Raw genomic sequence first — 22892 nt, forward strand, 5'->3', positions numbered from 1 at the left:
CAATTAAAAAAAAAATCAGTTTAAAATAAAGGCAAGGCATTCATAAACAGATACAACAGATGCCATCTGAAACAAGCATAACCTATAAGAAGCTGTCAGACAGTATATCCATTGGAAAGTAATATCATAAAAATACACACACGTTATCACAAAGCCATTGAGATTTTGCATGCATCATCCTTGGTATTCCCTCATCTGGAATAAAGCCAGTGGAAAAATCCACAGACCTGGAAACCTTCAGTGTATTCTCTCACTGGAGACAGTAGCTAGCAGTGACTTTGCTCCCGTTCTGTGCTGTGCATTGTGCCAGGGTTTCTTTGCTCTGTTTATTAAGTTGGCGACACAGGCAATGCTAACTCTGTCATTGCAATTCTGTTTGCAATCAAAATTTGTTGTTTCAGTCAGAAAAGCGAAGCTGAGAAAGTGGCAGCACACTGATCATTTCTGAATAACTTTTCATCCAAAATTCCTCAGGGAATGTGAGGGAGGAAAAGGACTTTGATCAGAAAGACAGTTCCTGAACAGCTGAACCTGAAAAGCAAGTTTTCACTCAGTTCAGCCATGTCATCTCCTTTTAATCTGGGCGTGTGGTGGATTCAATATTCTGGACTAAAAAGCAGTGGCAATGGAAAACTGAATGTGGAGATGCTCAAAAGAACAAGAATGAGATCCTGGTTGAAATTGGGTTTCTGTGTCCTGTCACACCATATGCAATTATGCAGAGAACTAAGACATATCTCAAGATCCACTCAAGCTGTTCTAGGCAGGAGCAGTAGTTTATTTAGATTTATAGAAAACATGTTAATAAAGATATCTGGATGTCAACTAGTCTGTTCCCTGGCCCAAAGGCAGAGTCCATTGAGAGGATGCAGGTGGAGCTGGTGTAGGCAGTACTGAGCTGCCATCTGCCCAGCATGTCAACATCTGCTCTGATGTGAAGAACTGAGACATAATGGTCTAAATATATATATATATGTATGTATGTATGTGTGTGTGTGTGTGTGTGTGTGTGTGTGTATATATTTCCTGCTGTTCCTACTCTTTGTTCTTTCTTGAGAAGTACAGTCCCTCATCTTATTGGTAAGCCTTACTGTCACTGCAGTTCATTGTTAGTTACATCTGTCCTAGGAAATTAAATCTGGCAGAAGCATGGTCTGAAGTACAGGCATGAGCATCTCATGTAGAGGTCAGCTTGCTTTCAGGCATGGCTGCAGCTTGTGCCAAATAACCTCTGCCTGGCTGCTGTTCAAAAGATAGCACAAGCCAGAGATGCCTCCCAGTATGCAAACACTAAAACTCAACGAAACATGAGGGTTTAGTCACACAGACTCTCTGCTGTGCCAGGGCCACAGAACAGGATCTGGTCAGGTTTTCTTACATGAGTACAGCTATAGTCACTAAGGAAATGAGCCAAAAATCTATTTTTCCTTCAACTTTTCTGAGCTTTAGTGATCTGGGATTGATCACATCTTACTTTTTACTGTTGCCGTATTTACTGTTGAAGAAACAGGGATACATCCTTGTCCCTCTACCAACAGGTATTTCTTCTATCACAGGATTCAGTGGTCACAAATTTTCAGTACTTAGACCAGAAGAAAAGGAAGTTTACAGCAGAACCTGAAGCTGGGTCCATTTCTTTTTGAATTCTATACCAATAACTGGATTTCAGAACTGTTCTTTATGTTACCTAACTGGTGTTTATTGTTTGATTCTGTCTTCATGGTATTTTGCAACAAAGGTGATGTTGCATTTGTATCCCAAGTATAGTGCATTCTGAAATATGTCAAATCAGTAATGTTTCCATAGTCATAGCATGTTACAAACAACCCAGGCCAGCTTGATGCATGAATTATATGCCAAAAAGGCACTGTATAGTCATCATGACTTGAACATATCATTGCTTGTAAAATTGACTGTAAACTGGATGTAAACATAGGGAGATGCTTATTTGTTTTTCAGGAGAAAAAAAAAATGGGTTGGGATAAGGAGATTGTTTATTACGTATATTATGAACAATAATTATGTTGACGTTTGAATCTGTTCCAAGGAGTTCCATTTTACACTTGAAAAAGTCCTTTAAGTCTGCCATAGCCCCTCTGATTTCTGCATAATGTTGACTTCTTTCTACTCAATAATGATGTAAGACACACCACCATCAAAATACAATTATATAACATTCCTATGGCAAATGAAACAACTACTTACATGGAAAATAAATATTAGGAGAGTAACACATTTCTTGCAAACTTCTAATACGATTTTGCTGCCTAAAATATCCAAGGAAAGGTAACGCTGTGAGCTGGTGCAGCTCCTTGTGGCACAGAAAGAACTCTTTGAAACAGAAGACTGCTATGTTAAGTGGCCACTAGGAGCCTAAATAACATTTTCAGTCAGTACTGCTTTCTTAATCTGAAAGCCAAATCAGATTTCTACTCCAAGGCATTGCACCTAAAACAATAAATCAAACTGAAATATTGCTTGGCCATCTTCCAGTGGGCCGCTAAATGCTAATTCCTCCAAAAACTAGAGATCAGAATCACTATCAATGCAGGGAAGAAAAAAAAAATGTATAATTTTTGATCTGTGAGTATATTGTCTCTGCATTTTATTGTCTCTACCTATCTGCATTTTCCATTCCTTCTTACTGTCATAGCCATTTTCAAATGTCTTGAAGCACTGCTGAAGAACAAGCAACAGATAAAGGTGGTGAGTAATTTTAAACTAAAATCATTATTCTTCAGTGACTTCAAGACATTATTCCTTGCACAAAACCCTCTAACAGTGACCACCTAGACTCGCTATGTGCTGATTTGGCAGCATTGTGCCAATTTGCACTGACATCTAATGCATTACACTTGGCAAAATTTGGGGTGCATGCTGGCCCTGATGTTGAGTAGGCAAGTATACGTCCCATGCAACAAACTGCTGTCTGACTGTATTTTTGTAGGTTTTCTGTTGTTTTTTATTACCTAGTAGCCAGACACCTTTGAAACTCAGCCATTTACTTTATCATTTAGGAACAGCTTTTAGATTTGCTAGTCCCTAGAGGATTTGGGGTCTTCTATATGAATCAAGGATTTATGATATATAAAGAGTGTATTACATCTGTGATAGATTAACTTTTCTCCCCACTAATGGTCTTCTTGCCAGTCTAGGAACTGAGGACTGCTGTTGGATGAAAAATAGATATTGCAATACATTGCCTGAAGAGGATTATACTAGAGAACATAATGAGAGAGGACCTTTTCCATGCGTAGTCATACAACCATAATTTTTTTTTTTTTTTAATTTAAATATTCTAATTGTGGGAGCTAATTTGGTTTTGAATGTTATTTGCATTTAAATACTAATAACATTTTTTCTTCCATAACTTTCTTACTTGCACAAAATTCTACATTACATAGAATATCTAAGGATAATATTAAAATCTTTAATTAATATAATAAAGCTCCACTGCCATGGATGAAGTCACAGTGGTTGACATCAGCTGAGAATCTATCACAGAAATGAGATGTGGCTAATGGTTGTGAAAAGCACTTCTTTTTGCAAATTGTGGAAGACAAAAATGTGATATTTTTAGAAGTAATATTGTAAGAGACAAGTTATGCATGCATGATATTAATGGCATAAGACATTAAGCTCTGAATGATTGTTTTTCCTTGCTTGCATACCAATGCATTATTTTATACTTAACTGATCTCTCAGATGGCTATCTCTTCTTCCTGTCCTTTATTTATGTAAGATGTCTTCTCCTTTTTCTCTTTTGCATATTTTGTTTGTCTTGTTATTTTAGGGTCTGAACATTTATTCTGGGAATAGGTTTTGTCTGTAGAATGAGTCATGCCCTTCCTCTTCTCTCATCCATGCAAGTGCACATGCAGAACTGAAAGGTCCCTTATGTCTTCAGAACAGGAAGAGAATCTCTTGGTAGCATGTAATTTATTTTATATAATAGAGCTCTTATCACAGGTGTGCAGTGAACAACAGCTACTTTTGACTTGTTTACAGGTGAGTTTGGTTTTGGTTAGTTTTCTTTTAAATCCCAATGGAGATAATCTCTACTAGATTCTCAGTTATGACCCACAGACTAGTGCAGAACTGTTGGGTTCCTTATTGTTTAGTAAAACACATACTTATTTATTCTTATACAGATTTCCCCTGTTTCTCATATTGTGATGTCAATATTCAACGCATGGCCATATGTTATTTTATAGACAGCGTGTTTTATGTCTCCATTGAGAAATTATCTTTCATGATTTTTGTTATAACAATGAAGTTTTTGGTACCATTCTGCATTTCCTTTGTAGGCAAGTAATATTTCATTCAGTTACATCTCAGTATTTCCTTTAAGCTGAGATGTGCTCATGATGGCCATCAGTTATGGTAATTACATTACCTCTTGTAATTAGGATAGTGATCCTTTTGCTTCCTTGACACACGCTCACATGTGTGATGCATACATGCATCGTACATACAGGGAAGCAGCAATTCTGAAAGAAAATTTATTGGAATATATTGTATTAATTTTATAAGTGTAGCTATTTTAATCAGTAATTTCCCTTTTTTTTAGAAATATATTTATGAATAAAACCTCACATTAAAACTGGAGCTATTGAGAAGAATTAGAAAATAGGTTTCTTTGTCTAATTACACCAGCATAACCACTGTAAGCATAACTTACTCTTTTTTTAAATTTCAGTCATGGCCACAATATGTAAGATAACCTTTCTTGTTCCACTTTCAACTCCCACACTTAACTCAATTTTTCTTCTTAAATTGGATTAGAATCTCTTGAGTAGAAGCAATTACCTTGATTCCTTAAATTTTCTGTCAAAAAAAGAAGGTCTCTGAAACACAAGGAAGGAACCATCTCCAGGATGATCTTTTTTTTGTTGTAAAATCTGCCAATCACTTTCCGGGGAGGAACTGGAAAGAAGAGGACGACATGGGGAGGGAAATGAAAAAGCATGTCAGAAACACTACATGCACTGTTTGTATTTTACATTTTTAACTTCATGGTAAGAAGTCCAAAACTATAATTATTTTAAATCTGAATAATTTGTAATCTTTTAGTCCTTCTACTTTGTCTGCACAGATCTTAGTGAAGCAGACTCTTGTGAACATTATGTTCAGCCTGTGTAAATGACAACAGTTCCATAGTGGATGTAGGAAGTCATAAGCAATTATATTTTTGGACCTTAGAGTCACAGACATATACTGAAATAACAGGCATGTAGAGAAATACAGCTTGTAGACTTCTTATAATATACAGAGTTGTCCAATGATTCTAACACAGGATTCTAGCACGGTTTGCATGAATTGCATACAGAAGGATCAAGAGAGAGATGCAGAAGGCAAAGCAAATGTATAATGCATATGCAGCAGTTCAATGCATAAAAGGAATCTGATGAATACTTTATAAGCTTAATTTATAAGTGCACCCTGACTCCCTCAGTATGCACTGTTTAAATTAAAAATTTGTACATCCTGTATGGCATTCTCAGATTGTATCAATACCTCAGAGTGCTTTGTCTCATTCCTAGCAAGGGAATTGTGAACATTTTGCACAGTAAAACAAGCCCAAATACTAAGATACACAAAGAAAATGTAGCTGTGAACTTCAAAGGTGTGTTGGCTCATTTCCTTCAATCCTTCTAATTGCTTAAAAATATAATACATATGGGAATTTTTGTCAGCTTAGTTTTAATGCTACTGCTAAACACTTGATGAATAGGTTGCAGATGTCACACACAGCTAATGCAGGCCAAGACAGAGCAGTTGCGTTAAAAGGACTACATCAGTAGGATGTATGATACTTTAGACCTACACTGCCTTCTCAAATAATTGTTTCTGCAAAGTAAAGAGAAGGATGGAGATGATTTGATTTCTCTGAGAAGCAACAGGATGAACATCTGTCTTTATGGAAGAGTGATACTTCCAAAAGCTTAGCTTTAGAATACCTCCATTAGGAATGACATGTTCTAAACTCAGAGTAAGTGAATTTTAAACACCTCATCCAACACAAAAAAAGCTTAAGTAGTGCCTGGAAACTTACAGGTACAAAGCCTTTAGCAGGCATGATTTTAAATTAATCAGTTACATTAATTTTCAGGTCAAAAAGAATTAACTGTGCATTGAGAAGGATTCTCCTCAAGCTGAATCATTAACTACTGTCTTCACAAATGCATAATATGCACTAAGGTAAGGACACACAGTATTATGGGCAAGTCTATAGTTCTGTACATTTATCAAACCCCTGACTTTAGGTCCAGACATGTAATGAAGGAAAAAAGGATCATGAAAACTACAGACTATCACTGAAGGTAACTAGTGTGTTTACAAAAGCACAGAACCCCATCTGTTTTACTAACAAGATATGCTGTCAGCAAAAATGACCAACAGAAGGTATCCCTTTTATGCACTGAAAACCATATTTTCCCTGATCTTTTCCAACTGCAACATACTACTATAATTACTTTTAGATTCAATTTTTCTAAACTTGGGCATACCAAAACCCAATTTATTTCATCTGTCCAGTCAAATTACTTTTTAAAGTTTTCATACCTTTTTTAAATTTTTTTTTATCTATAAATTCTAAAAGCAAATTTTTATCCTAAGAAAATTTCAAACCCTCGTTATTTTTTTGCTTGATTAAAATGGTTTCACAGAAGGTTTTATTATCCTGTTTTCCAGTGTCTACATCTTCAACCAAATTTGGCAATATAGCCTCTTTTCTAAGGAAACTGAAGAATAAAATTCTTCATAGGCATGACACTATAAAATCTAGTTCATATAATTAAAATAAAGTAAATTTGATTGTGAGTCTGTATTATTTCTGACCTTTTTTCTCTTTCTTCACTTTTAAAAATTGAATGCTATTGCATTGAATGAGGGTGTGTTCACTTAGAAAATGTGATAACAGGAGCAGATACAATTATTTTAATCACTGAAGCATTGCCTGCCTAGTAGAAATTTAACTGAAGATTTGGGCAAATCTGAGTTATATCTCACTAGGAAGGACAAATCTAGTGGTGGTCTCTCCAGAGTGCCCCAAAAGAATAAGCAAAGTAATGCCTGTAGGCAAAGGGAATAACAAATAAGAGGCAAATGTACAGAGATTTGGTGCCAAGTAAACATGGTGATGATGAGTATTAAAAGCCTCTAAAGAGAGATATGTGACAGTAGTCTGTGTATTTTTTGTATAACACAGTGAATAAAAGAATCCCAGAGCAGTGAGGTGATAAAGCTCCTACAGAGCAAAGGTACAGCCTGGGTCCTCACACCTGTGCAAACTAAGTCACATGATTCCCAACGCACAGATTCAGATTTCAAATCTCTCATCTTAGGGAGCTGCCAGCAATGAGGACCCTCTAACTGGTTTGGACCTATGAATACTCAAGCTGCAAATTCAAACACCTGAAAAATTGTAGATCTTAGAAGATCCACTAGGGAAAGTTATATTTTATGTTTCTACTGGTGAGAGTAAAAGCAATACTTTCTATTTCATCAAAATGTGGAGAAAGATCCCTCAGCTGAATGTTTTTGAGTCCATAACCCTTTGGAGGAAGATGACATTTTCTATGGAAATCTGTGCTACTCTATTAGATTAAAATACATGAGGCAGGTATGTACTGAAGGACATAATATATGCATGATGGAATAAAAGAGAAATGTCACTGTAGCACAATAGAGGTTACTAGAGGTTATTCTCTTAAAATCTTTCAGTCTGGGGGAGGTGGAGAGAGAGGTAACTTTTATATCAAAAGGTCATTTTGGTCTAGCAGTCTAGAGCTATTCAGCTAGACAATCTGTTTTTCTCTCTGTGTTTGTACCATTCTTTCAAGTCTATGCCTTTAGCACTCAAGACCATCTGGAATGAAATGTTTACTTTTGAATGTCAATTAATTGCTTTCCCCCTCTGTAACAAATATGGATATATACATACATATGCAAAAATAGGTATATTATGAAAACATGCATGTATATAATGCATACATATATACATACAACCACTGAGGCTGGAAAAGGCCCTTGCGATCATTGAGTAAACCCAGAAATGCCAACTCCACCACTAAGTCATGTCCTCCTTAAGTCCCATATGTCTTTGAAATGCCTCCAGAGGCAACGATTCCATCACTGCCCTTGGCAGCCTGTTTCAGGTCTTAACAACCCTTTCAGTGAAGAAATTTTTCCCTGTATACAATCTAGAGCTTCTCTGGCTCTAATTGAGGTTATTTCTCTTGTGTTATCACTTATTACCCAGGACAAGAGATTGATCCCCACTTCAATATATCCTCTCTTCACATAGTTGCAGGGAGCAATAAGGTCTCCCCCAAGCCTTCTTTTCTCCAAGCTAAAAAACCCCCAGATTTCTTAGCTGCTCCTTTTGAGATTTGTACTCCAGACCCTTCCCCAAGTTCACTGCACTTTTCTGCACAAGGTCCAGAAGTCTCAGTGCCTTTCTTGTAGGGAGGGGCCCAAAACTGAACACAGCACTCAAGGTGTAGCCTCAGCAGTACTGAGTACAAGGGGATGATCACTGCCCTGGTCCGGCCAACCACACTGTTTCTGACACAGGCCAGGCTGCCTTTGGCCTTCTTGTCCTCCTGGACATAGAATGGGTCATGTTCAGCCACTGTCAAACAGCTCCCAAGGTCCTTTTCCACTGAGCATCTTTCCTGCCACTCTTCCCCAGCCTGTAGAGTTGCATGGGGTTGTTATGACCCAGTGGAAGGACCTGGCTCTCAACCTTGTTGAACCTCATGCAATTGGCCTCAGTCTATTGACTCATCCAGTCCAGATCCCTCAATAGAGCCCCCTTTCCCTCCAGCAGATCTACTAACATCCTGCCCAAATTGGTGTCATCTTCAAACTGAGGATTCGCTTGACCCCCTCATCCAGATCATTCATGAAGACGTTAGACAGGACGGGTCCCAACGCTGAGCCTTGGGGAACATTCACCCCCACTCTCCGGGCCTGAGCATCCAGACAGCTTTTTACCCAGCAGAGAGTATGCCTGTCTAAGCCATGGGCTGCCAGCTTCTCCAGCAGAATGCTGTGGGAAGGTGTCAAATGCTTTACCAAATCTATGCAGATGACATTTACAGCCTTCCCCTCATCTATTAAGCATGTCACCTTGTTGTTGAAGGAGATTAGGTTGCTCTAGTAGGACCTGCCTGTCTTAAATCCACGATGACTGGGCCTAATCCCATGGTTGTCCTGTACATGCCACATGATGACACTCAAGATGATCTCTTCCATGACCTTCCCTGGCACAGAGGTCAGGCCTTTAGTTCCCAGGATCCTCCTTTCAAACCTTATTGGAGGTTGCTGTCACAGTTTTTAACATCCAATCAACAGAGATGTCCCTGGTCAAAGAGGACTTCTGGTAAATAATGGAAAATGGCTCAGTGGCACTTACACCAGCTTCCTCAATACCTCAGGGTGGATGGATCCCATCCAGTCCCATAGACTTCTTGGATTATCGGGGTTTCATGCTGGTCCCCATCCATCTATTTCCAGCTCAGGGGCAGAGTAACCCAAAGACAAATGGTCTTACTGTTAAAGATTGAGGTAAAGAAGGCACTAATTAACTCAAGCCTTTTCTTCATTCTTTGTCACTATGTCTTCCCCTACATCCTATAAAAGTGGGAAATTTTCCTTAGCGCCCTTTTTTTTTTTTTTTTCCTGATGCGTTTATAGAAATGTTTTTAATTGCCTTTTATGCCAATAGCGAGATTAAGTTCTAGTTAATCTTGGGTCCTTGTAATTTTCTCCCTTCATAACCTCTCAATATCCTTGTAGTTCTTTCAAGTTCCCTGCCTCTTCTTCTAAAGATCATAAAACCTCTTTTTTCCCCCTGAGTACATAGGTAGTATTTATGTTGTACTTTGAATTAATTTATTTAATTTATGAATTGTTATTTAATGCTATATTAAACAAAATAAGTTGAATACAATACTGTGAATTGGATAACATTGAGAAACAGGAGTCCACATTTATCAAGACTTTAAATATCATTATGGATGAGCTATACAAAATATTTTACTCTTCTCAACAACTAATGTATGACCTTCTAATGCATTTTTTAATTATATATACTGTAATAGAAATAAATAAGGGGTTTGGGTGATTCTTGCTTTTAAGAAAAATATGAAAATTATCCCTGGAGTCTGCCTTCCCTCCCTCCGGTCACACTTTTCAGTTTTTTCTAGTATCCTATTAAAAGCAACAGCAAAAGGATTAATATTTTCATAGTGCTTTTATGTTACTACTTGCATGAGATCACTATGGGGGCAACACTTTCATTTACCTTTTTATTTCTCTGAACTGAGAAAATAATGGTTTGTTTTTCTGTAGGAAGTCAAAGTTGATCGTTACATTGCCACCACAGCTCTCAGCATCCTTGTGAGAAGAGGCGTGTCTGAAATTCCTATTTAGACAAAGAAACCCCACAAAACAAAAGAACTATGAAAATTCATTTTCAAGGCATTTCCCAAGAGAGTAAGTTTGACATATTATACCTTCCTGCCTTAGGGGATTTAAAGCTGACTCAAATTGGGAAAAGTGAGGTTGTATTTTATAGTGAAAATTTCACAATACAGCCGTATGTCCCTAAAGTCCTTAAAGAATGATGGTTGTCCTGATAGCTATCTTATGGTTTCTAAAAAATGATGAATTGCTTTTGAGATTTATACATCTGGTACTAAAAATGCATGAAATGTTATGTCTGGCTGGTTTTTTTTTTCGTTAGAAGAAAACCCTTCACTTAGAAGGCCTGGAGATGATGTAAAAAGATATTGCAACTCAACGTTTCAATGGCATGAAAGGTTGGAAGCATTTTACAGCTAGGACCTAACAGCTCCTAAAGCTTGTCTTGACAAAGTATAAGGCAACGTAAAATTGCTATGGTCTTCACATCTGAACTACTTTTTGCCAAACAATTAAATATTTCCCTGAACTAGGTTTTACATGAATTAAGCATTAATTAAAAACAACAACAACCATACAAAAAACAAACAAACAAACAAACAAAAATTTCAACCCAAAAAACTTTCTAGTTTTGATTTCAACATTTTGAGAAATAATGAATTCACTACAACAATTGACAAGTTGTCCTAGCAACAACATTCCATTCCAAACATGGACACTTTCTTATTTGAATTTATTTAGCTTGAAATTTAATACTTTTAGATTACAAAAACCCTGCTAAATTTCCTTTATCACAGAGTGGCACCAGCACCAAACCTAGAGGCTAGTCTCTGCTTCTACTTGACATCCCTCTAAACAGGTGTACAGGACTCGTTCTCACACAAGACTGGTGCACAAGGGAGATCCTCAAGTACAGATGCCTTTCTGTACACTGGGAGAGCTAACCTGGCAAGTGCCTTCCAGCCTGGGCACCAAGGATACATCTGCTGGAAATAGGAACATGGTTCTCTCACTGGTCACCAGAGAGAAGAGATCAGTGCTGCTCCTCTGCTTCCCTTCTTGAGGAAGTTGTAGACTGCTACAATGGCATGTTACTACTTCTGGCTCAAGAGTTAACATGCCTAAATTAACATGTCCAGACTGAGGATATTGTCTGAGTGTGTTATAAAAGCTCTTGTGGCCAGCCTGGCTGTCTAAGTCCAGCTGTGGGAGAGAGCCTCAATGCTGACGTGTACATCTATATTCTCAGTAGCCAACCTCACCCTCATCCTGCCAGTCCTCACCTTGCTCAGGCAGAGTGGGACAGGCAGGATGAGTCCCTTGGCATTGCCTGTGTTTGTGGGAGGGCTTTATGTGTCTGTCTGCACTACCTGTGCAACTGGCAGTTAACTGAACAACAATGCACTGAACCATGTGGTGTGCAGGTGAGGTCTGCAGGCACACTCACTGCTGGTTGGAATAGGAGGCATGCCTCCTGTCTGCAAGATTTGCCAACTCCAAACCAATATGTTTGCTTCTGCACCAGAAACTCATTTCCTGTGGACCCATCCCATATGATTCCAAGTGTTTTCAAAGCTGTGGCTTACCAGGACAGTTCATTCTGTGTGAAAGGACTCTTTATGTTTAGGTGGAGCTTAAGTGACACTTTCGTTACTGCTTGGTGCAAAATTCTCTCACTTTTCTCTCAAAGATACAGTCAATAAAGTACAGAGCACATGTCCAGGAAGGGGTGGTCATATCCTGGACAGGGGTAACTTTGGGATGGGGGTGCGCCTTGATATTACAATTAGGTTACAATGAACCGAGCTCATTGGAGGAGAGCAACTTTACCGCAGCTCTGCCCCACCAGCAGGCCATCTCCCGTCTGCCCTGGCTGACAGGTGCTGGGCCTTTTCTCAGCTGCAAAGTAGCATCGAGTTCCCCTCCCTGCAAGGATTTCAACAGAGCCAGGCCACGGTGTCTCCACTCTGCTCCCCTCTCTGCTCCATCCCCCTCCAGGTGCGGTGTGAGGAATCATCATGGAATAGCTGTTGAGCATGCCAAGTGCATTCCATCCAGGGAGCAGCAACTGTGTTTTACCCTATAATTCCTGTAGCATTATAACTTCTGTTAAGATGCAAATATAACTCAGCAGTTTCCTCTAATTTTATCTCCAGTCCAATACTAGGAATTTAATTTTTTTTTCCAAGTCTGATTTTATTATGACAAGCTTATACTAAATAGTTTATTCTATTTTCTCTTTTTTATATATTGGCACAACATTAATTTTTGTTCCAGATGTTTCCTGAAGATCCTCCACCTTTCAATACTTTTGAAAATCAACCTTGACAGTGTAGAGAACACCTCTGATTTCTCCTTCTGTTATAATTCTTTGATGCAAATTACATAGACATGCTGATGGTACATCCAAGTGAGAGGGAGAGGAAGAGTTTAACATCCTTCAGAATAACTTTTGTAATGGAAATCTTTTTATCGTGAACTATGAAGGGACTATATTATCTGAATGCTCCCCAAAAGAGAACAGAGAGACTGAAGGAAACCTTTTACCTTATCCACTGATAATCATTGTGGATTCATTATATTTTCTTTTTTTCCATGTTTAATCACAAAGAAGCTATGCCCCAAACAGGAAAAACTAACTATATATTTTCCTTGCTTTTTTCTACCCTGGAAGCTTTGTGTCCATAGCTTAAGGCAGTGTGTTGAAACAGCTTTACCTTGATGGGCATGGATAGGAGAATTCCCAGGAGGGCTCCTGATGCTCTACAGTCACATTAGCCCACAGAAAACACATAGCAGGAAAAGGCACAGAGATATTAATTTCAGTGAGGTGCAGAAGGGTTGCAATTATATTTTACATTTTATTATGTCTTTACTTTTACATGGTGCTTGGTCACATTTACACTAGAGTAAAAGTGAAAAAGAAGAGGAATCAACAATCCAAACAAAATCTACTTGATGGATATCTTAACCCTACTCCATACACCTTAGACCTGATGTAGCCCTTGCTCCCATCCACAGTTTGGAAAGGTAGCTCAAAAACATTTCTTCCACTTACTCTGGCTTAATGAAGGAAAAGTGACTCTTTTTTTTTTTTTTTTTTTTTTTTTTTTTTTTTGTCAGTCTGTAATACTTGTTTATAATTCTGAGATGCTAACTTCTTACTGTGCTGATCAGAGGTAGTACACTTAGTAATCCTGAGTTATTATGCTCCATATTTGAAGGGATAAAAGAGAATGACAGAAAAGGAAAAAAGGGATAAAAGAGTGGTCTCTTCTCTTTGTAGACAGAATGGACAGCTAGGGATTACATGTATTCTATTTCAGACCCATTTTTTTGTTTGCTATTACTTGTTTCACTTTATTTTCTCTTAATTTTAGATCTTAAACAGAAATTTTTATTTGTAAAATTTACAGCCATAATTGTAAAATTAAATAGGCAAAATACCTAATTTTTGTAGATCTGACATCTTTTCAACGGTCATTAAGTTGTGTAGTTATAATATTCCTGACACCAGTGGTCTTTAAAAAATAATTACAAATCCTTTACTTAAAATATAATATCATAATATTAAAGAAATTTTCTTTAAAAAGCTGAAATGCATCACTGATACTTTTCCATTATTTAAAATGCTGTTTGCACTCTGGCTTGTACATTTTTAACTTAAATCACAATTATACTTTTTTGTTTGTGTTTTGTGACTAATTCCATCTGCAGAGCTCACGTCTGCTGATTGTTTACGTCTGTAATCAGCTGTGCAATCAGACAACTAAAGGAGTTGAATAATTCAACTAGTTTGCATGCATTTCCAAAAAAACCACAGCAAGTATGGGGTGGGGTGGAGGGGAACATCATCCCATCATCAGTGAACAATAATCAAAGGCTTCTCAGCTCTTCTCAGCATTGGATTTTAGAAAGAGGTAAGGCTTTGCAATGGTGATGATTCTGACTCCAAGCATTATTGAATATACAAGCAGTTCTGCATTCCTGTAGCAAGGTGCTCTGGGCACTGAAGGTGGCTCCTGACACCCAAGGGGATTCAGTGAGGTCTGAATTGCCATCTGGCCACTCTGCAGCAATCGCATGATCACTGATCACACGCACATTTTGCTCATGGTCATTGATACCTTGTTCCTATCTTTTCCTTAGGATAACATGATTAATGCCAGCTACCTTATGTCATGGAAGCTCTCCTAGCTTACAATAGTTTAGTTATTCATCCTGAATGTACATGGTAAACATAGTCCATACAATGGGTTGGCTTTGCATTTCAGGAATCCCAGCGAATTAGCTTTAATCTTCAACATCAAAAGGGATTTTTGTTCAAATCACTAGCGATAACTGTACCAGCATGCTGGGCTGTAAACTGAGAAATACAAGGATAAGATTAATTATAAAACAAAGTTCTAGATTGTGTTTCCCCATAAAAATCCTTGATGAGGTGATAAATTTTACCTTTTGGCAAATAAATCTCAGGTTGATTTTCATCTAATTAGTAGAATGCACACCTTCCCTCTTCACATTTGAAGTAGCTTGTGTTTTCCCTGGGTATCTTTTAGGTCAGAGTCTGTTATCAAAGAGGAGGACTCTGTGTAATTAATAAATGCAAACAATCATGGAAACTTGGAAATCTTGGACTTTTTGGTTTTGAATGGATTATAGAAAATTTTATCAGACATTTCTTTGGATATTTCACTTTTAAGGAGAAAAGTTACTGAGCAAAACAGATAGGAACAACAAATTTTTGCTTTTTCTATGGGTACAAACTTTAGCTATTAAAATAATATTGATTTGGCAAGAACAGTTGAATTTTTTCTTTATCAAGGCAAATGACATCAATTCCAATGTAGCCGTAAATTTGAAGAGAGCATTTATTTTATTTCTTTTTATGTAAACCTAACAGAATTAAAAAATACCATACCAAGAATGACACCTCATCCATTAAACCCAGCAGGGAAGATGGTATTTAATCACCAGTATCACAGTCACATACATGTTGATGACTTCTTATCTTCAAAGATGAGCTCATATAAAGCATAGTGTTCAATCTTGCCAAGCATGTTGATGTATTGTTAGGAATTTAAATATATATTATTCCTTGCATTTAACTTGAAGCACATGCTAAGCCCAAATGTTTATGCCTGGCAGGAGGATGGGAAGAGGAAGGTAACAGGGGACAGAGAGATGGGCTAAAAGGAGATTACCTGCCTATACTTGTGTGATGTATAGCCCATTTAATAGAGGATTTTTTGAGCTGCAATTACCCATGCTTCTCATGAGAGATATTTTTTCCTTCATTCTAGTCATCCTAGTCAAACAAAAAATGTGTATGGCATACCTTGTCTTATCACTGCCACCAAAAGAGGTAGGAAGATGCTGTCATAATTTGTTATAAATCATTATAGTCTGCAGTATTTTTTTTTTTTTAATTTTCTACAGAATTGTTCACGTCAATTAATTGCTGATGAACTTTGCCTAGCCTGATAGCACAAAGTGGATTGGATATTTAGTTATAGAACAAATTCAGTGCACAGAACTAATGGAAGTTTTCCAGCAAAACACAACCCTCCTAAAGCCAGATGTTTTTTCTAGTCTCTAATGCTAATTTGCCCTTATCAAGGTCTTAGAAATGGCACATCTGAGAAAATAATTTTATTCTGTCCCGGTTCCAAACAAGGGTTAATTTTTGCAGTAGCCAGGAGGAGGCATGGCTGAGATCTACCTCATATTATTGGTGGGTACAGGAGGAAGGGATTCTCTCTTCCAGGGAGAAGGCGTTCCTTCCAGTTGAGAAAATGTGGCAGAGGGAGACATCTGATACTGTTTATTAACAGGGAGTTTTTCTGTGTGAATAACTCATTTTCTTATACAATTTGTAATTAATATTGTCGCTGTTACTGTTTGTTTTCTTGTCTCATTGCTGTTGCCAGGAAATTGTTCTTGTCTCAACACATGATCTCTACTTTTTCTGCCTCTTGTTCTCCTCTCCCACCCTCTGAAGGAGAAAGGGAGGGGAAAACCTGGGTGGAGCAAGTGGCATCAGGGGTTTAGTGTGAGCACTAAATTGGAGAATATCACTCCTAAACCATGACCACTTGCATGTCTCTGAAGTGACTATTTGTTTGGCAGTTACTTAACTCTTATAACCAAACACCAAAAATGAACCAAACAACAGCAACAAAAAACAGAAAAAACCCAAACTCTCCACAAAACCAAACAAACCAACTAAAACTCCTATAAAAAAAAGACATTTTAATAACAATCAGGTTTAAGGGAAGGAAAACTGTAAGCAGAAAGGTTTGCAAATTAATGAATTAAGAATGCAGGGTATTGTGTAAGACTAGAACCAATAACTTTGAGAGGTCCCAAAGGATGATCTCAATCACCTTTGTATAAACACATCTCAGGTACTCAGTACGCATCCCTCCCATATAGGTTGTCCTAAATATGCAATTCAATTTTTGGTATGCTCAATATATCAGTTAGAAGCAGATACAGTAGAATTAGATTATTTACAGATTAGTTATACTGGGTACTGGTACTACCACAGAAGATTAAAGGTAGAGGCAGCTGTAAATCTTAGTCCACTACTGAGGTAAATGTTAATGCAGTTAGCTTGCTCTGCAAAGGATACTTCATGTTGGGTGCTGTTATTTGCTAAACATCAGTCATGGTAGTCTACACCTGGAAGTGCCACCTACACTATCACTGGAAAAGGAAATGTAAACCTCCCCATGGGGCACTCACATTAAGTGTTTAGTCCTTTAAGCAGTGTCTTTTTAAAGCAAAGTTTACTGTGATAATTCCATTTTCTGGGGAAGGTTGGAAACTTAAGTATCACAGAATCACAGGATCACAGAATTACTAAGTCGATCATTGAGTCCAACCCATGGCCTTACACCTCAACTAAACCATGGCAGCGAGTGCCAGATCCAGTCTTTTTTTTAAAACATATCCAGGGATGGTGACTCTACCACCTCCCCAGGCAGATCATTCCAGTACTTTATAATTCTTTCTGTAAAAAACTTTTTCCTAATCTCCAACCAATATTTCCCTTGATGCAGCCTGAGACTGTGTCCTCTTGTTCTGTCAGTTGCTGCCTGGAGAAAGAGACCAACTCCCAGCTGGCTACAACCACCCTTCAGGAAGCTGTAGAGAGGGATAAGGTCACCTCTGAGTCTCCTTTTCTCCAGGCTGAACAACCCCAGCTCCCTCAGTCGTTCTTCCTATGGCTTGTGCTCCAAGCCCCTCACCAGCCTTGTTGCCTCCTCTGGATGCGCTCAAGCATCTCAACGTCCTTCCTAAACTGAGGGGCCCAGAACTGGACACAGCACTCGAGGTGTGGCCTCACCAGTGCCGAGTGCACGGGAAGAATGACCTCCCTGCTCCTGCTGGCCACACCATTCCTGATCCAGGCCAGGATGCCAATTGGCCCTCTTGGCCACCTGGGCACACTGCTGGCTCATGTTCAGCTGCTGTCACCAGCACCCCCAGGTCCCTTTCTGCCTGGGCACTGTCCAGCCACACCGTCCCCAGCCTATAACGCTGCAGACCAAACAGATCTTAAAATCAGAAATGTCTTCCACATCAATGTAGCGATCAGGCTGACCTTATCTTCCTTCCTTCCTTCCTTCCTTCCTTCCTTCCTTCCTTCCTTCCTTCCTTCCTTCCTTCCTTCCTTCCTTCCTTCCTTCCTTCCTTCCTTCCTTCCTTCCTTCCTTCCTTCCTTCCTTCCTTCCTCCCTCCCTCCCTCCCTCCCTCCCTCCCTCCCTCCCTCCCTCCCTCCCTCCCTCATCCCCATCCTCTCAGCAAAATTTCACTCAGGTGTGAATTTCACTAAGGATAGAGCACTCTCTGCTGAGGTTATAAGGGTTATTAATTTCCTCTCAGATTCAGAACTGGTTTTAAGAAGAGTGCAGATGACAGCTGTGCGCAAGCTCCTTTCATGCAGATGTCAAAAAGTCCTTTGTACCAGAAGAGGTTTGCAACCTGTTCCTGATACAGTTTAGTCTTCACCAGAAAGTCAGAACTGAAAGGACCCCTTTAGACAATTTCACAAATGAAGTTACTTCAACCAACAAAATAACAATTATTTGATGAATGGAATGTGTTTAGGACACATGGAAAGTGTTTAGGACACTCCAGACTGTGGTGGTTTCAGGCAGATTTTGGGAGAAACCCTCCCCCGGGGCCCCCCTCCCCTCCTCCAACTGGTTCGGGAAAAAAGATTTCCTCAGAGAGAAGTGGAAAAAACCTGTTTATTAAACAGGCAAAGCACTCCCAGCACAATACCCGATGACAAGAGCTTCGTGCCGCTTACGGAGGGATAACAAACTTAAAGAAAGTCTCCTCGAGGGTCGTCACTGTGCTCCACCGCTCCGTCTCCGCTGGCGCTGGGAGAAAAGGAGATGTGCAGGGCTGGTCTTGGTGGGGTGGGTCCCCTGTGGAGGCCCCCGGTGCTTCCCCAGGTCCTTAGTCCAGAGAGGTTGGAACAGTTCCGAGGAGAGGACAAAAAAAGCAAAAAGGAAGGAAAAAAAAAGGACAAAAAGAGAAAAAAGAAAAAAAAAGCAAAAAGCTTCAGCTATTCTACAGCGTCTAACTACGCTAGCACTAAACTAACTAACTGCCAGGGCAAAAAAACAACACAGCTTCTTTCGTCTTGCCGTGTTCCAGCTCCCCCGCTTCAAGGTCACTCCGATGAGCAGGGTTTTCCTGGGGAAAAACAAACCGCGCTTGCCCTCCCCCCTGCACCCAACAGACGATTGGGGATACACAGTCACCCCATGACATCTTCCACCCCTTATCCCCATATCGTTGACTTACAGACAGAACCAATATATATTCCACATAAAACTTCCATCCATTCTCCCCACAGAAAAAAAAGAATACAAGCAATACCCTCTCACTTACACATTTCCTTCTATTTCATTCTGCGTGGTTTAATGTACAGACAATGGCAATAACATTCAGCAGACAGTGATGTTTGTAAATGATTCTCACCCAACAATCAGATCTCCCTGAGGTACACATCGTGTTGTTCCATCTTTCTGCATTATCCACCACGTGCAACCTGGTCCCTGAGCAAAGACAACCCCACGAATGGGTTTGTCTGAACTTGAGGCAGACTTGATCCACACTGTCTTCCCTAACAGACCTCTGGCATGCACCACTGGGACTTTATCTCCATCTATTGTATGCAGAGGCTCAGCCTGCGCAGGGCCTGCTCGGTTGGTGGAGCCTCGGGTGTTGACCAACCAGGTGGCCTTTGCCAAATGCTGCTCCCAATTCTTGAAAGATCCCCCACCCAATGCTTTCAATTGGGTTTTTAACAATGCATTGTGCCTCTCCACTTTGCCTGCAGCGGGTGCATGGTAGGGAATATGGTACACCCACTCAATGCCATGTTCCCTAGCCCAGGTGTTAATAAGGCTGTTCTTGAAATGAGTCCCGTTGTCTGACTCAATTCTCTCGGGGGGTACCATGCCTCCACAGGACTTGCTTTTCAAGGCCCAGGATGGTGTTTCGGGCAGTAGCATGGGGCACAGGGTAGGTCTCCAGCCACCCCGTGGTGGCTTCCACCATTGTGAGCACGTAGCGCTTGCCTTGGCGGGTTTGGGGAAGGGTGATGTAGTCAACCTGCCAGGCTTCCCCGTACTTATACTTGGACCATCGCCCGCCATACCATAGCGGCTTCACCCGCTTGGCCTGCTTGATGGCAGCACACGTCTCACAGTCATGGATAACCTGAGAAATACTGTCCATGGTTAGATCCACCCCTCGGTCTCGGGCCCACTTATAGGTGGCATCTCTACCCTGATGGCCTGAGGCATCATGGGCCCATCGAGCTAGGAACAACTCTCCCTTGTGTTCCCAATCTAAATCAATCTTTGAGACCTCTATTTTTGCTGCCCGATCTACCTGCTCATTGTTTCGATGTTCCTCATTAGCTCTACTCTTGGGGATGTGGGCATCTACGTGGCGGACTTTCACAGGTAGTCTCTCTACCCTGGTAGCAATGTCTTTCCACTCCTTAGCAGCCCAAATTGGTTTCCCTCCACGCTGCCAATTAGCCTCTTTCCACCTCCTCAGCCATCCCCACAGAGCATTGGCTACCATCCATGAATCGGTATAGAGGTAGAGCCTCGGCCACCCTTCTCTTTCAGCAATATCCAAGGCCAATTGAACAGCCTTGAGTTCTGCAAGTTGACTTGATCCACCCTCTCCTTCAGTGGCCTCAGCAACCTGTCGTGTGGGGCTCCACACGGCTGCTTTCCACTTCCGGTTCATCCCTACAATACGACAGGAACCGTCAGTGAAAAGGGCATAATGCGTCTCCTCTGCTGGCAGTTGGTTGTATGGTGGAGCCTCTTCAGCCCGTGTCACTTGCTCTTGTTCTTCATCTGTGAGGCCAAAGTTTTCACCCTCAGGCCAATTGGTAATTATTTCCAAAATCCCAGGGCGATTCAGTTTACCCATACGGGCGCGCTGCGTAATAAGAGCAATCCACTTGCTCCATGTGGCATCAGTGGCATGATGGGTGGAGGGAACCTCCCCTTTGAACATCCACCCTAGCACAGGCAGTCGAGGTGCCAGGAGGAGTTGCGTCTCTGTACCAATCACCTCCGAAGCGGCTTGAACTCCTTCATAGGCTGCTAAGATTTCCTTCTCAGTTGGGGTGTAATTGGCTTCAGACCCTCTGTAGCTTCGGCTCCAGAATCCCAGGGGTCGGCCTCGAGTCTCCCCAGGCACCTTCTGCCAAAGGCTCCAGGACAGGCCATTGTTCCCGGCTGCTGAGTAGAGCACGTTCTTCACATCTGGTCCCGTCCTGACTGGGCCAAGGGCTACCGCATGAGCGATCTCCTGCTTGATCTGGGCAAAGGCTTGCTGCTGCTCAGGGCCCCAGTGGAAATCATTCTTTTTGCGGGTGACCAGGTAGAGAGGGCTCACAATCTGACTATACTCGGGAATATGCATCCTCCAGAAACCTATAGCACCTAGGAAAGCTTGTGTCTCCTTCTTATTGGTTGGTGGGGACATCGCTGTAATCTTGTTGATGACCTCAGTGGGAATCTGCCGCCGTCCATCTTGCCACTTTATTCCCAGGAACTGGATCTCATGAGCTGGTCCCTTAACTTTACTCTTCTTGATAGCGAAACCAGCTTCCAGGAGGATCTGGATGATTTTCTTTCCCTTCTCAAACACTTCTGCTGCTGTGTTCCCCCACACAATGATGTCATCGATGTACTGTAGATGTTCCGGAGCCTCACCCTTTTCCAGTACAGCCTGGATCAGTCCATGGCAGATGGTGGGGCTGTGTTTCCACCCCTGGGGCAGTCGGTTCCAGGTGTACTGCACGCCCCTCCAGGTGAAAGCAAACTGAGGCCTGCATTCTGCAGCCAGAGGAATGGAGAAAAAGGCATTAGCAATGTCAATTGTGGCGTACCACTTTGCTGCCTTGGACTCCAGCTCGTACTGGAGTTCCAGCATGTCCGGCACAGCAGCGCTCAATGGTGGAGTCACTTCGTTCAAGGCACGGTAGTCCACAGTCAATCTCCATTCTCCATCAGGCTTGCGCACAGGCCAGATGGGGCTGTTGAAGGGTGAGTGGGTTTTGCTGACCACCCCTTGGCTCTCCAGCTCACGGATCATCTTGTGGATGGGGATCACAGCATCTCGAGTTGTTCTATACTGTCGGCGATGCACTATTGAAGTGGCAATTGGCACTTGTTGCTCTTCCACCTTCAGAAGACCTACAGCAGATGGGTTCTCTGATAGTCCAGGCAAGGTATTCAACTGCTTAACACCCTCTGTCTCCACAGCTGCTATCCCGAATGCCCACCTAAATCCCTTTGGGTCTTTGAAATACCCATTTCGGAGGAAGTCTATGCCCAAAATGCATGGAGCTTCTGGGCCAGTCACAATAGGGTGTCTCTTCCACTCATTTCCAGTCAGGCTCACATCAGCCTCCACCAAAGTAAACTCTTGTGAACCCCCTGTCACCCCAGCAATGGAAACAGATTCTTCCCCCACATGTCTTGATGGAAGTAATGTGCACTGCGCACCAGTATCAACCAAGGCCTCGTATTTTTGTGGTTCCGATGTGCCAGGCCAACGAATCCACACAGTCCAAAATACACGGTTTTCCCTAGCCTCTACCTGGCTAGAGGCAGGGCCCCTCTAAGCCTGGTTATCCTTCTTTCCTTGAGCATATGTCTTAGAGGTTCCTTCAAGGGGGTCGGACATGTCATCATCGTCATACCTGGCAGTTCGGCTACGGGCAACTGGAGCCGCTTCCCTTTTGGTGGAACTCCCTCTTTGAGTCTTGACTTCCTTCAATTCACGCACCCGTTGTGCCAGGGCAGCCGTAGATTTTCCATCCCATCTGTTCATATTTTCTCCACAGTCCCGCAGGAAGAACCACAGCTCAGCACGTGGAGTGTATCCTCTCTCCCTAGCCGGGG

General features: G+C 41.0%; 1 protein-coding gene across 1 annotated transcript; it reads right to left on the reverse strand.

Moving 5' to 3' along the window:
* Positions 1–4902: 4902 nt before the first annotated feature.
* Positions 4903–22089, reverse strand: LOC131378498 (uncharacterized). Its single transcript, XM_058419553.1, has 2 exons — positions 18752–22089; positions 4903–4926 (listed from the first exon to the last, which is right to left on the reverse strand). The coding sequence occupies exon 1, from the start codon at positions 22078–22080 to the stop codon at positions 19891–19893; it is 2190 nt and encodes a 729-aa protein (XP_058275536.1). The 5' UTR covers positions 22081–22089; the 3' UTR covers positions 4903–4926; positions 18752–19890.
* Positions 22090–22892: the final 803 nt, after the last annotated feature.

This window comes from Hirundo rustica, chromosome 2, assembly GCF_015227805.2.
Source record: "Hirundo rustica isolate bHirRus1 chromosome 2, bHirRus1.pri.v3, whole genome shotgun sequence".
Taxonomy (NCBI): domain Eukaryota; kingdom Metazoa; phylum Chordata; class Aves; order Passeriformes; family Hirundinidae; genus Hirundo; species Hirundo rustica.